At 49.3% G+C, this 14,912-nt stretch overlaps 1 protein-coding gene across 1 annotated transcript; it reads left to right on the top strand.

Annotated features, from left to right (window-relative positions):
* Nucleotides 1-9,264: 9,264 nt before the first annotated feature.
* On the top strand, nt 9,265-12,790 carry LOC147313250 (uncharacterized). The gene is made up of 5 exons (XM_086262926.1): nt 9,265-9,660; nt 10,267-10,611; nt 10,900-11,290; nt 12,224-12,308; nt 12,763-12,790. The coding sequence occupies exons 1-5, from the start codon at nt 9,265-9,267 to the stop codon at nt 12,788-12,790; spliced, it is 1,245 nt and encodes a 414-aa protein (XP_086119052.1).
* The last annotated feature ends 2,122 nt before the right edge of the window (nt 12,791-14,912 follow it).

Genomic DNA, 14,912 nt, shown 5'->3' with positions numbered 1-14,912 from the left:
GAGGGCCCTGTAAGTCAGGCACTGAAAGTCTATGTGCGGCGTAACCCAGATCAAGATTTTGCTGCCATACGCCAGGAGGCACTGCTGCTTGACTCAGAACATGTACAGCCCCAGTCTGAGGTAACCTGCCTGTCTGTAAATAAGTCTCATGCTCCTTTTAAGGTTGAACAGAAAGAAGATTGGAGACAGGTGTTAAAGCAGAAGATACTGGAGGACGTCAAGGCACAAATGAAGGGATTGGCACAAGAGCTAGTAAGAGAAATTAGAGGCTCCACTCAGCCAGCTGTAGCTACTCTTCCGCCTGCACCTCAGTTTAGGAGAAGACTGCGACAATTAAATGCTAGCTGGGATGCACAAGGTCGGCCTATCTGTCGGAGGTGTAAACAAGCAGGACATATAGCTAGGTTTTGCCGGACCTCCATTTCTTCCCAGCCAAGTTTAAACTAGATGACCCTGCTGCTGAGGTCCGAGGGGCGGGGGCTTTTGGTTCACCTAAGCAATTAAGGGCCACAGAAACATTTATTGGGCGGTGTCCAACAGTGAAGATAGTGATCGAGGGGGTGGAGCTTCAAGGCTTGTTAGATACAGGATCACAAATGACTTTGATACAGGAGAGTTTGTTTAATGAGCATTTTTCCCAGGCTAAGCTTGAGAAAACTCCAACTGCCTTTAAGCTGAGAGCCGCCAATGGTCTGGAAATTCCCTATACCACCTATGCTGTCCTGGACATGGAAAAGGAAGGTGTTAAGGTTCCTGGACGCGGGGTTGTGGTGGTAAAAGATGACCATTGTACGCACCCACTGATTGTTGGAATGTATTTAAGTGGCCGGAAAAGACTGTTCCTGTCCCACAGCAATTAACGAATCAACAGGCCTGGAGGACTGCCTTCGCAACATGCAGACGGATAGAAGCAAGTACAGTGGAGGACGGAATGGTGGGGTATGTACGGCTAGCTGGCCGACGCAAAATTAAAGTTCCCCCGAGGAGTGAAATAATGGTGTGGGGCCGGGCTCAGATGGGTCCACAAGGAACAGATTATTGTGCCCTAGTGGAGGCACTGCCTGAAACCCCTGATGTGGGGGTGGCGAGAACCCTTGTCATGGTAAGGGTGATGTCATCTGCTGGGTTCAAAGCCGAGGGGACATACCTCCAGCTGGCGGCCTCAGTCAGCTCCTGTATTTCGGCAATACGAGTACTTACAAACACTTTATAGTGGCAGGACTCGGACTGGATCCAGTTCAACACAGTGGTAGAATCGGTCCATAAAGTAGTCTCACTAATGGGCAGAGTAAGCTCACTGAGGAGGAGTCTAGACAGTTGTGCCCCAGCCAGTACGGCACACAGCTCTAAACGGGGAATTGACAGTTTCTTGCGGGGAGCTACACGTGATCTGGCCATGATAAAGGCAGTGTGGACCTCATGTTCTGCCGATTTAAATCTCAAATATGCCACTGCTCCGTAAGCACTCTCTGACGCATCACAGAATACATGCAGCTGGAAAGTTCCCTCTTGGGTTGCTGGGGCTGTGTAGCATCTAGGCAGACAGATTTCTGGTAGATACTGTAGCTCACTCACCCACTCTTGCCATCGCTGGAGTAACTCGCCCTCGATGGGATCATCCCAGTTCCTGTCGTTCTGCCACAGACGTTGAACAATAACCTTTGCCCGGGTCGTGAAGGGGATGATGAAACCCAGTCGGTCGTATTGAGAGGCGAGGATGCTGTAGATGTTTCTCATGGTTCACTCCTGAGGAACCACTGGCCGACATCTGTAGGCGATCTGGTCTGTGGAGCAGTGCCATGCCAAGCCTAAGGTTGGTTCTTGGGGATCTGGTTGGTGTTCAGTCAACCACAGCTCGCAGGTAGGGGACTTTGCTTCAGAGGGGAGATGAGCAATGGCCTCTGGGTAGTTACTTGCCCACCGTCGGATTTCGAAACCACCAGTAGATAGCAACTCTCTGATGTTATCGACAAGTGGTCATGCCTGCAAAGCAAAGGGCAGAGATTGCAAACAGTTATCAACATAAAATGAGCGCAGCACTGAGTTTAGTACTTGTTCATTGCCATCTTTATGATCCTGCACATGACGCTGAAGGGCATACGTGGCACAACAGGGGCTGCATGTGGTTCCAAAGGGCAGGACACACCACTCATAAATGTCCGGGCTCCGATCTCTTTCCATATTTCTCCACACGAATCTCAGCAGGGGCCGGTCATGCGGAAGAAGCCGCACCTGATGGAACATACCTCGTATGTCCCCACTCACAGCAACAGGGTGCTCCCTAAATCTCAACAGGACACCTATTAAGGATGGACCGAGAGTTGGACCTGGTAGCAGCTGATCGTTAAGGCAGTCTTGCCTGTATTGGAAGGAACAGTTGAAAACTATCCTAGGCTTATTGTTATGATGCCCAATATGATACCTGAGGTACCCCTGAGCAAGGTACCGTCCCTACACACTGCTCCCCGGGCGCCTGCTTAGTGGGCTGCCCACTGCTTCACTGAGTGAATGGGTCAAATGCAGAGAAAAAACAAGTAATTTCCCCATGGGGATCAATAAAGTATCCATTATTATTATTATCATTATTATTATTATGATGGGGAATGAACCAGGATTCATCTGTGCGGTTTGCCTCTTCAGGAGTGAGTTTTCTTACATAACCTGCTTGTTCCAGTTTGTGTATTTCTGCATTGTACACAGCCGCTAGATCAGGAACTTTAATCAGGCGCTTCTCTGCGGACCGAAGGAGAGCCATCACTGCGCCATGGTCAGTTCGTAGTTTAGTGGAGTCTCTGCGGCGAAGCAGAGGAGTAGCATAGCGAGCTATTCCATCCACCTGTACACGTTCTGTGGTTTTCTGCAGTAACTCCAGTGCCTCTTTGTCTTGTTTAGAGCGAGTTACCTCTTTCTCTGATCGAAAGGGGAGCACATCTAACTGCCACAGCTTCTCAACGTTCTGTCTTAGCGCTTGAGAAGGAGTTGGTAACAGGGATGTGTGCAGACATGAAGCTTCAGTAGGTAGATGTAGAAAGGTAGCCGGTCCCTGGATGGCCCAACCGAGGTTAGTGTTGACAGCAACAGGGCTGCCTAGTGGACCAACTTTGACAGGTGACAGAGGGGTGATGAGCTGGACATTATCTGAGCCTATAAGAAGCATAGGCTGCACATCCTTAAATGCTTTGATGGGAACGTCGGCCAGATGTGGATATCTCTGATGGAGTATGTCCACTGGACAGGATTGTTTTGTCAGATTAAGTTCTTTAGCAGTAAAAACACGTCTGATGTGATGTTTGATTTGGGGAGAGCTGGGTGCGCTTAGTTCAAAAGAAACAGATGCGCCTTGTAACTGTGACACCTCCTGCAAGATGGTTCGTAGTTTGAGGGACTCCTCTGTGATATTTAATTGCAGGTAATGAACCGCTGCAGATAGAACAATAGTCCGCTCTGATCCATCGTCAAGAATGGCGTAGGTGGACAGAGATCGCCCATTATTGTGGAGGGTAACTGGGACCACTTTAAGCATGACTCTGCCTGAATGAGTGACTTGGTCCAAATACACCATGCTGGAGGCTGTACTCAATGTCAGGATACTCTTGTTTGAGCGAGAGGCAGCTTCATGACGGATCTGCAGGTATTCTTCTCCACAGGTGGCACAAGGTTTCTTCAGATTGCAACTGTCAGGCTGGTGACTCCGACCACATCTCCAGCATCTCTTATTGTCATTAATCCACGTAATAATCTGTGTAGTACTCAGCTTACTGAAGTCAGAACAGGAACTCAAGTAATGTTCTGTACTGCTACAGAAGGGGCAGTAGGGCTTAAATTTCTCTCTTTTCTTCCCTTTCATAGGTTCTTTACTGTCAGTAGGGGCTGAAGTGGTATTAGCCATCGGTGTTGTAGGCTTGTCAGTGCCATAGTAGACTGATGAGGATGTCTTTAATGGTCGTGATGACTTGTCTCTACGATCTGAGCGGGGTTTATCAGATATGTAGCTTTCTGTAGCCCTTCGTGATATCTGTATGGCCTGTGACTTCCTCTCCAACCACTGTGCAAAGTCAGGGAGAGTATAGGTGTTAGCTGAGTCACTCCGCAAGATGCCCTTTGCAAGACAATATTCAGCAAAACTGTCTTGATAGGAGAAGGGGAGTTTACTCAAAAGCCGGTCCACATGGGAGCCACACTCTAGTTCGCTCTTAGCAGCTCCTTCCATGGAGTTTAGTAGTCCCACCAAACTACTAACTGATAGAGCAAAGTCTTCAAACCCCTGTGCATCTCCAGCTTTCACTGTAGGAGCTCTCAAAATGTTGTTAATTTCACCTTGGACTAATTGGCGTGGTTGTCCATAGCGCTGCTGTAGAGCCTGCATTGCTTTAGTGAAGGGCATAGGGTCATGCACATACCTCTTTGCAAGCTGAAACGCAGGAGGAAACTTTAGATGATCCAGCAGTACTTGGAATTTGTAATCCTCAGACAGATGTGGATGTGATCCCAAAACTCCATCCAGACCTTTCTTCAGTAGCAGGAAATCACTCTCTTTTCCTGTGGTGAAGCGGATTAGGTTGGGTTTAGGGATGCCATAAGAAGAGGAAATAGCCATCTCCATCAAGTTCGGTCTCTGAGAGGAAAGCAGAGATGAGGAGTGTTGTGGGCTGCTCTGAATTACATCATGCTGTGAACTGACAGGTGGCGGTGCAGCTGGAGCAGGATGCTGATAGGTATACTGTGAGCTAACAGCAGGTGGCAGCACTGGTGTAACGTATGGCTGACTGAGAGGTGGGCCTAAAGTCCAAGGTGGATAACCTGGAGAGGGCATGCCAGGCGGCAGCGTGACAGGGTACTGAATAGTGCCAGGGATACTAAACTGAGCAGCACTGTGTGGCACAGACCACTGTGGGGTTGATGACTGCCAATTCAGGTCTCTTTGTTGATACCAGGGAGGACGTGGCTGATCTGTTGCTGTAAATGCAGACCGGGGTACCACTGGTGTTGGCTGAGCAGCTGATGGCATAGAAGAGTGGACCTATAGAGGGGGCTGAGGAATAGGTCGGTTAACAGGGAGAGTAGGAGCTGTTGACTGTAATATTTGAGGGTTATCAACATGATGAGCTGTGGAAGGGGAGGTCTGCTGTACAGTATGAAACTGAGGGCCAGGTATTACTGGAGATATGGGAGGGATGTTTTCTAGTCCGCCCATAGGAGGAGCTTGTGTAGGATTATTATCCACAGTTAGTAAAGGCATACTATGGCTCCGGACCTGGGTTTGTAACTGTACTTGGGGGGTTCTTTGGCCAAAGTTCAAAGACACTTGTATAGCGCTCTGTATCTCCCTCATCTGCTCCTGTACCTGAGTAACACACTGCTCCATCCTCCTTATTCTCTCCATCTCTGGTGAGCCGTCGATGCCAGCGGTTTGGTGTATTGGAGTAGCTGCGTTAGTATTCGGTGGAACTGGGTTAGTCGGCTGTGGGGGATAGGTCCAGATGAAGTCATCCAGATATCTTGGAGCCCTATGTGGTCTCCTGTGCTGGGCACCTGGTTGTTCTTCATCATATCGGGATGTCGGCATGTTAGGAAAAGCTGTAATTACTCCGGCTCGAAGGACCACTTGAACTGGACATGTGTGTGCTTAATAAACTGGCAAATTACAGCAGGATTTTCCTATCCTCGGTCAGAAGGCACAGGTGACTTATATGATGAAAGAGAGGGTCCACAGCAATGATAATTAGGGTTCCTTTAATCCAAAACATCTCCAGAAGGGAATTCGTGTGAGTATATGTATGTGTGTGTGGTTCTGTAAAATAACAGAAATTACAATTAGCAAACAATTAAAGTCAACCAAACTGGTCTAAATAATACAGAAAGGGTTGAACAGAAAGACTAATTCGAAAATGACTAAACACCACCCCCTGGTGGACACAAATGGGCTGCTGCACAGGGATAGACTCCATCTTTACTTTGGGCAGCTCAGTTCACAAGGGTAGCACCATTTTGGTCAAATCAGCGTGAATATACAGTGTCTCGTGGCTACACAAACCGCTGGAAAACTCTATAAAAGCATGACACAATGTACATAGGCAAGTATATGATAAGTTACAACCATAGAACAAACAAATACAAGGCACTTACTTATCATTCACGCACACGCACGACACATATTCAGTACAACAGCCCAGCTCCACCAGCGCTATCACGGTGAACCAGCGCAAACACAAACAAAGGATGGGAGGAATGTACCACCTTAGCAGTGGTTAGAGGGGGTCCGTGGAACAGTCTATATGCACAAATCGCAGGGGTTTTATACAAGACTGATTTTACTACCCCAGTCGGGTTGTTTGAGTTCGAGCGGATGCCGTTTGGTCTGTGCAATGCACCCGCTACATTTCAACGGCTGGTGCAGCACTGTTTGAGTGGACAGATTGCAGAGTCTTTATTGGTGTACTTGGATGACATTATCATTTATTCACCTGACTTTTCGTCTCATTTACAGCATTTAGATGAAGTGTTTCAGAGGCTGTGGCGTCATGGGTTGAAGTTACAGCCGAAAAAGTGCAAGTTCCTGCAACAGGAGGTGAAATTTCTGGGGCATGTAGTGGATAAGTGTGGTGTAAGACCAGACCCTGATAAGATTTCTGCAGTGATGGATTGGCCGGTCCCTGATACCATCAGACAAGTCAGATCCTTTTTGGGCCTGGCTGGCTACTACAGACGTTTTGTGTCCGGCTTTGCTAAAATCGCACGCCCTTTAAATGCAATATTGACAGGGGTCCCTGTGAACAAGAAAACAGACCGTCGCAAAGTGCAGTGGTCCCCAGAATGTCAAACAGCATTTGAGGCACTCAAAGCAGCTTTAACGCAAGCACCTGTTTTAGCATACGCAGATTACTCTCTTCCCTTTATTGTGTATACTGACGGCAGTGGTTGCGGGCTGGGAGCCATTTTGGCCCAGGTTCAAGAGGGCCAAGAAAGGGTAATAGCGTACACCAGCAGAAGCTTACACCACACGGAACGGAATGACGCCAACTATAGTTCCTTCAAGTTGGAGCTGTTAGCCCTTAAGTGGGCAGTTACCGAAAAATTTAAAGACTATCTGACTGGTGCACGATTCGTTGTGTATACTGATAATAACCCTGTGGCCCATTTACAGACTGCTCGCTTGGGCGCAGTAGAACAACGTTGGGTTGCCCAGCTGGCCTCTTTCGACTGCGAGATGAAGTATCGTTCGGGTAAGAGTAATATTAATGCTGATGCCCTTTCTCGATTCCCCACTGTCCCAGCAGAGCACCTGGAGGGGGCTGGATCAGAGCGTGGAGTCACTTCAGCAGCCATTGAATTGACCTGTGAGGTAGAGGGGAGTGACTGGGCAGAAGCACAAGCTCGTGATCCGGATATTCAAGTAGTAAAGCAACTTCTGGAAGCCCAGGTCGCACCCACAAAGTTAGAACATCAGACATTGTCACATGGTGTGCGACGACTCCTGCAGCAACAAAAAAGACTTTTTATTAAAGACAGAATACTGTGCCGTAAAGTGTTGGATGAATATACCCAGGAGACTCGTTATCAAGTTGTGTGTCCTAGTTCCAGGTGCCATGAGGTGTGGCGGAAGGCTGCTGCTCATGCGGCGGTAGATCGAACCCTCTCTCGGATACGGCAGCGGTTCTACTGGGTTAACATGGAAGCGCAGGTACGTCAGTTTCATCTGGGTTGTGTCCCCTGTAGTCTACAAAAAGAGAGGGTAGAACCTAGGGCTCCACTGCACCCTATTTCAGTCTCATACCATTTGGAGGTTGTAGGCATGGATTTTCTGTCCTTAGGCCGGCCAACTGACACTTATCAAAACATACTTGTGGTTACTGATCTGTTTACACGGTTCACTTGGGCTATCCCTACAATATCAAATCAAATCAAATCACTTTTATTGTCACATCACATGTGCAGGTACATTGGTACAGCACATGTGAGTGAAATTCTTGTGTGCGAGCTTCACAAGCAACAGAGTTGTGCAAAATACAATAATGTAAACCAAAATAAATATAAACCAAACAGCAGAGACTACAGTAAAGGCTTTGTGGAAGTATGTGATACAGCCGTGCAGTTGCCCAGGCCGACTCCACTCCGACTGTGGGTCTAATTTCAAATCTGCATTAATGAAACAACTCTGTGATACCTATGGTATAACTAAAAGCCGCACGACACCTTACCACCCTGCAGGGAATGGTAGTGTAGAACGTTTCAATCAGACCCTATTGAACATGCTTCGCTCACTAGAATCAGTTAGACAGAGTCAGTGGGTAGGAAATCTGCCAGAACTCATCCATGCTTATAACAATACTATCCATAGTTCCACAGGTTATGCGCCTGCCTATTTGATGTTTGGTCGACACTTGAGACTTCCTGTGGATGTGGCATTAGGCGTGCCCCCCCAGCAGGCGAGGCAGGATGTAAGTGAGTGGGTATATTCTCATCAACAGAAACTCTCCCTAGCTTACCGTTTGGCTGGGCAGAGGATGTATAGTGCGGCCTCCCAACACAAAAGCCAGTATGAGAAAAGAGGTTGTACCCTCCCATTGTTGCCCAGGGAGAGAGTCTGGGTACGTGACCGAAACAGACAGGGCAAAGGAAAACTGTGTTCCTGGTGGTCTCCTGAGCCGTATGTGGTGTTGGAACAGGTGGGAGATACGGGCTTAGTGTATAAGGTCAAACCAGAAAAGGGGGGTAACATACAAACTTTACATAGGAATGCCTTAAAAGTGTGCATTGCTCCTCAAACAGACTTTACCCCTTCTACGGATGTCATGGTCCGGAGTCTGCGACTCCGTGTTTATGTTTAGTCTATTAGTATTCTGTGGTTTTGGTTACCTTGGGTGTTTGTATTCTTCTGTTCATGTTCCTATGTTCTGTGTCCCCCAGTCTGTGTTTAGTTGGTGTGTTATGTCATTGCGTGTATGTGTTTCCTGTTTTATTGTGAAGGTCTGCGTCTTATGTGAGTGTTTTCAGTTTGCCTCCCTAGTCTCGTCACGATAATCACTCCCAGCTGTGTTCCCCACCTGCGTGTAATCTCCCTGTGTTCTCTGGGTGTATTTAAGTTGTGTCTTCTGTCATGGTAGTTGCTGGTTCGTCTGTGTTATTTCCCTTCCACCCTTCTGTGTTGATTCTCTGGTCATTCTCCCTGCATGTCACGTTCGTATTCCGCAGCCTGCAGTTTGGATCCATTATTATTCACACGGCTTGCCCCGGCAAACCGTGACAGTACGAACCAGCCACAACATGGATCCAGCAGACTTGCCCGGGGAGAGGGATCTGATGCAAGTCCAACGCCTGGTCGACTGGATAACCCACACCTCGAATACGAGAGCAAGGATCGTTGGGATAAATGGTATCGAGGCGATCCTCAACAGAAATCCCTATCTCCGCCAGGTCAGAGGATGTTTGGACTTATTGGCCAACTTGTATGAAGCCCGGGAGGCGGCGCAAGCTCGGGAACTGTCGAACTGGGTCCTGCAGCAACAAACTACAGCCACCCCGGAGCAGCCGCGTCTGCCTCACCTATTGGATGCGGTTTTTCCAGGCCCGTCGGAGCCCTCTGCGGGGAGGAAACGCCGATCGCGCCGCGGGCGCGCCACCCCACAGCCGGACGTTCGGACTTCTAATTCGCCGGCTGTGGTGAGTGAGGACTCTGTGTCTGTTCCAGACTTTGTGACTGTTCATTCAGGGGCTGTGTTTTGTGTGGCGGATGTCAACATGAGCTGCTTATCGCCTGTCCAGCCTCTCTCAGCTCAGTTAGCTCCCCCGCAGCCATTCTCAGCTCAGTTAGCTCCCCCGCAGCCATTCTCAGCTCAGTTAGCTCCCCCGCAGCCATTCTCAGCTCAGTTAGCTCCCCGGCAGCCACTTTCAGCTCAGTCTCCAGTGTCACTTTCAGCTCAGTCTCCAGTGTCACTTTCAGTTCAGTCTCCGGTGCCTCCTTCAGTTCAGTCTCCGGTGCCTCCTTCAGTTCAGTCTCCGGTGCCTCCTTCAGTTCAGTCTCCGGTGCCACCTTCAGTTCAGTCTCCGGTGCCGCCTGTAGCGCAGGCCCCAGTAGCTCCAGTGCCCCCGCTACCCGTAGCTCTGGCTCCAGCATTACCGGTTCCACTCATTCACTCCATGCAGGGAGAAAATTTAAGGTCCAGTCAGGGAGTTTCTCGCGCTTTAGCTGCTTCAGGCACCGTTCTGCACTCCAGGGCTTCCCCAGAGGCTAGGTCTCAGTCCCCAGCTGATTCTGGACCCCTGAAGATTAAGCAGCCCTCAGAGAACAACTCCGTGTCAGTGCTGTCTGAGCAGGGCCAGTGCTCAGCACAGCACCCATTGCCTTCGTGTCTGCCAGAGGACTCCATGCCTGCTGGCTTTGTGATGCCTTCTGCTGGAGGGTCCAAGGGGCCCGTCCAGCCTTCGTCTCGTGTCTCCGCTGGAGGGTCCGAGGGACCGCTCCGGCCTTCGTCTCGTGTCTCCGCTGGAGGGTCCGAGGGGCCCGTCCGGCCTTCGTCCCCTGTCTCCGCTGGAGGGTCCGAGGGACCGCTCCGGCCTTTGTTTCCTGTCTCCGCTGGAGGGTCCGAGGGACCGCTCCGGCCTTTGTTTCCTGTCTCCGCTGGAGGGTCCGAGGGACCGCTCCGGCCTTTGTTTCCTGTTTCCGCTGGAGGGTCCAAGGGACCGCTCCGGCCTTTGTCTCCAGTCTCCGCTGGGGGGCCCGAGGAGCCCGTTCAGCCACCTGTCTCAGCTGGAGGGCCCGAGGAGCCCGTCCAGCCTCATGCCACGTCAGCTGGAGGGCCCGAGGAGCCCGTCCAGCCTCATGCCTCGTCCGCTGGAGGGCCCGAGGAGCCCGTCCAGCAGCCTTCCTCGTCGGCTGGAGGGCCCGAGGGGCCCGTTCAGCCACCTGCTGCAGCTTCATCATCATCCTCGCCTGCTGCAGCATCGTCATCATCCTCACCGGCTGCAGCATCATCATCATCATCCTCACCGGCTGCAGCATCATCATCATCATCATCCTCGCCTGCTGCAGCATCATCATCATCCTCACCGGCTGCAGCATTATCATCAGCCTCGTCTGGTCCAGCCTTGGAGCCTTCAGCCTCATCTGGTCCAGCCTCAGAGCCTTCAGCCTCGTCTGGTCCAGCCTCAGAGCCTTCAGCCTCGTCTGGTCCAGCTTCATCCGAGTCTTCGTCCTCGCCTGGTCCAGCTTCATCCGAGTCTTCATCCTCACCTGGTCCAGCTTCATCCGAGTCTTCATCCTCGCCTGGTCCAGCCTCTGCAGCCTCGCCTGGTCAGGATCACCATCGCCTGAGTGGCCGCCGTTGCCTTCCGCACGGCCGGCCCCCGGACCCTCTTCGCCTGAGTGGCCGCCGTTGCCTTCCGCACGGCCGGCCCCCGGACCGTCATCGCCTGAGTGGCCGCCGTTGCCTTCCGCGCGGCCGGCCCCCGGACCAGCGCTGTCGTCGCCGCCGTTGCCGTCCGCACGGTCGACCCCCTGAACTCTTTTTGTCTTGGACTCCTGTGCTGTCGGCCTCCTGGCCGGCCCCCTGAACTCTTCTGTTTTGGACTCCTGTGCTGGCCGGCCCCCTGACCTCTTCTGTTTTGGACTCTGTTTTCCTGTGCTCTGGTGTGCTTTTCTTTTGGTTTTGGACTCGTGTTTTTCTTTTTCTTTTTGTCTTTTGACCTTCTGGTGCTCCTGTTTTGTTTTGCCCCGAGCCCTCCGTCCTGGACCCCGCCGCCCGCCCTGGTCGGGTTGTTTTCTGTTTTTTCTGGCTGTTTTTTGTTGGGCTGTCTGGAGCCAGCCTTTGAGGGGGGGGTCCTGTCATGGTCCAGAGTCTGCGACTCCGTGTTTATGTTTAGTCTATTAGTATTCTGTGGTTTTGGTTACCTTGGGTGTTTGTATTCTTCTGTTCATGTTCCTATGTTCTGTGTCCCCCAGTCTGTGTTTAGTTGGTGTGTTATGTCATTGCGTGTATGTGTTTCCTGTTTTATTGTGAAGGTCTGCGTCTTATGTGAGTGTTTTCAGTTTGCCTCCCTAGTCTCGTCACGATAATCACTCCCAGCTGTGTTCCCCACCTGCGTGTAATCTCCCTGTGTTCTCTGGGTGTATTTAAGTTGTGTCTTCTGTCATGGTAGTTGCTGGTTCGTCTGTGTTATTTCCCTTCCACCCTTCTGTGTTGATTCTCTGGTCATTCTCCCTGCATGTCACGTTCGTATTCCGCAGCCTGCAGTTTGGATCCATTATTATTCACACGGCTTGCCCCGGCAAACCGTGACAACGGAGGAGTTAAGAGCTCTGCCCACCTGGGGTAAGTCTTTTGACTTGTCCCCTTTTAATGAATGAAAGCTGCCTAAAAGAGTACTGACTGCCGCTGCCTCCCTTTCTTTAGCGCACCGGGGCCCAGAACGCGGAGAGGAAGGCGAGGACGCCGCCAGGTTTCCCTCCTGCACCGCTTCACTGGATTTTTAATTCTTAGTGACTCTTATACCGTGGCGGACGCCACTGGACTTTTAATGTTGTGTTTTATTGATTTTTACTGTGTTGTCCCCTGGCCAGGGTTGTTTTAATTCATTTTATATTTTTAACTATTTAAATATAATAAATTATATTTTAACTATACAGTTTTTATTCGTGTGCTTTCCCTTGGCGGCTCCACTGCTCTGTCCGTTTGGAGGAAGGTTTCCCTCCTTTAAAAAACACTGTGGAAATAAAATCACCTTCGCTCCGTTACATTATGAGTACATCTGCATCTCTGTTTTCAGCTTCAGTGCAAAGACCATCAACAAGTGACATGTCTACAGCTTTCTTTTCACCTTCACTACCATCAGGCTGAAGATATTGCACATTGTACCAGTTTTTGTACTGCTCTTTTGCTTTCCCCGCTCTGCCTAATACTCTGGCTGTGTGTTGAACACTGTTGTCTCTACAAGTAAAAGTGATCAGCTGTCCTGCCCTTAACTTTACATCTGTAGAGGAGACAGGATCAGTGTATGTAGAGGGCTCATTTGCAGTTTGTGTGACAGACATGTTTTCTGTAGTGTTAGTTTCTCTGTCAAAAGTGATGTTTTCTTCCTCACTAATACTCTGTTCACCATCGGGTGCTTCTGTCTTATCATTTTTAACTGTCTTCGTTGTCAGTGTCAAATCAAATCAAATCAAATCAAATCACTTTTATTGTCACATCACATGTGCAGGTACATTGGTACAGCACATGCGAGTGAAATTCTTGTGTGCGAGCTTCACAAGAAACAGAGTTGTGCAAAATACAATAACATAAACAGGCAAAATATACGAATGGCTAAATCTGAAACTAATAAATATATGTACAATATATAATAGTATATGCAAAAAAAAATTTTTTCTGGATGTGTATACTAAATGTTTTTCTACGTGTGTGTGTGTGTGTATACACATATTTTACAAATTAAATAGAGTCAATAAATAAAATATATAAAAATATACAGAGTTGAGACATGTGCAAAACGGTGGCATTACTGTACAGTATGGAGTGCATAATGTTGAAGTTCCAGTTGTGAAGCTGAGGTGTCTATGACGTGTTCAGCAGTCTGATGGCCTGGTGGAAGAAGCTGTCTCTCAGTCTGCTGGTACGGGACCGGATGCTGCAGAACCTCCTTCCTAATGGAAGTAGTCTGAACAGTTTATGGCTGGGGTGACTGGAGTCCTTGATGATCCTCCCCGCTTTCCTCAGGCAGCGCTTCCTGTAGATGTCTTGGAGGGAGGGAAGCTCACCTCCAATTATCCGTTCAGAGCACCGCACTACTCGCTGGAGAGCTTTGCAGTTGCAGGCGGTGCTGTTGCCGTACCAGGTGGTGATGCATCCAGTGAGGATGCTCTCAATGGCACAGTGATAGAAGGTCCTGAGGATGCGGGGGCTCATGCCAAATCTTTTCAGTCTCCTGAGAAAGAAGAGGCGCTGCTGCGCCTTCTTCACTGTTTTGTTTGTGTGTACTGACCACGTAAGATCCTCAGCCAGATGTACGCCAAGGAACCGGAAGCTGCTCACTCTCTCCACAGCAGCGCCGTTGATGGTGATGGGGGTGTGTACTTCTCTGCACCTCCGGAAGTCCACTATCAACTCCTTTGTCTTTGCGACGTTGAGGGTGAGATGGTTGTCTTGACACCAGTGGGTCAGGGCGCTGACCTCCTCCCTGTAAGCCGTCTCATCACCGTTGGTGATAAGACCCACCACTGTAGTGTCGTCCGCAAACTTCACAATGATGTTGGAGTTGCTAGTGGCCATGCAGTCGTAGGTGTAGAGTGAGTACAGGAGAGGGCTCAGTACACACCCCTGTGGAGCACCAGTGTTCAGTGTGATGGGGGTCAGTTAATTGATGGTCAGAAGCTTCGTCCGGTGCGATGTCCGGCCTATCTATTGAGCAAAGTGGCTAAGAGCTATGGAAAGATTGCATATACGCTTGTAATACATGTATCACATATAATCTAGAAACAGGCCTGAATAAAGACCTTAGTGTATTCAGCAACCTGCTGCGTTTGAGTTTGCTTGGTAACAGATGACTCAGAATAAGTCAGGAAGTGTACTTCTGAAATGTCTTTGTTTCCTCTGTAAAGTGTGCATTTTTTGGTGGTTATTTTGAGGAGCTGTCTGGATGAGGCTATTTGAATAACCAGGTTATTCATTGTTATCTTTTATTCTTTTATATTCTTTTATTAAGTTTTAAGTAGTATCATTTGATTAAAACATTTATTCAATATATTACACATATAGTTTCAGTTGTGTACGTGCTGGCCTTCGGTCTGGTGGAAAGGTTACAAGGTTTAGTTGGTGAGGTGAGAGGTGAAACTGAGTGCATTTCAGGTTGACACATACACACACACACCCACACACAGTAGATAGGCTCATTTATAGGTGAAAGTTTAATTATATTTTTCT

This window comes from Aulonocara sp. 'chitande type north' Nkhata Bay, linkage group LG15, assembly GCF_057382095.1.
Source record: "Aulonocara sp. 'chitande type north' Nkhata Bay isolate Kocher_YH1m ecotype deep benthic linkage group LG15, A_spYH_male_GT1.1, whole genome shotgun sequence".
Classification (NCBI taxonomy): Eukaryota; Metazoa; Chordata; class Actinopteri; order Cichliformes; family Cichlidae; genus Aulonocara; species Aulonocara sp. 'chitande type north' Nkhata Bay.
This window is presented reverse-complemented; position numbering and strand designations above follow the sequence as displayed.

Excerpts from the sequence above, each read along its gene's own strand:
- LOC147313250 (XM_086262926.1), top strand. The coding sequence starts at position 9,265 with ATGGATCCAGCAGACTTGCCCGGGGAGAGGGATCTGATGCAAGTCCAA. Across the intron at positions 9,661-10,266 it reads CTTCTAATTCGCCGGCTGTG|ATTAAGCAGCCCTCAGAGAA; the intron begins GTGAGTGAGGAC and ends GGACCCCTGAAG. Across the intron at positions 10,612-10,899 it reads CGCTCCGGCCTTTGTTTCCT|CCACCTGCTGCAGCTTCATC; the intron begins GTCTCCGCTGGA and ends GGGCCCGTTCAG.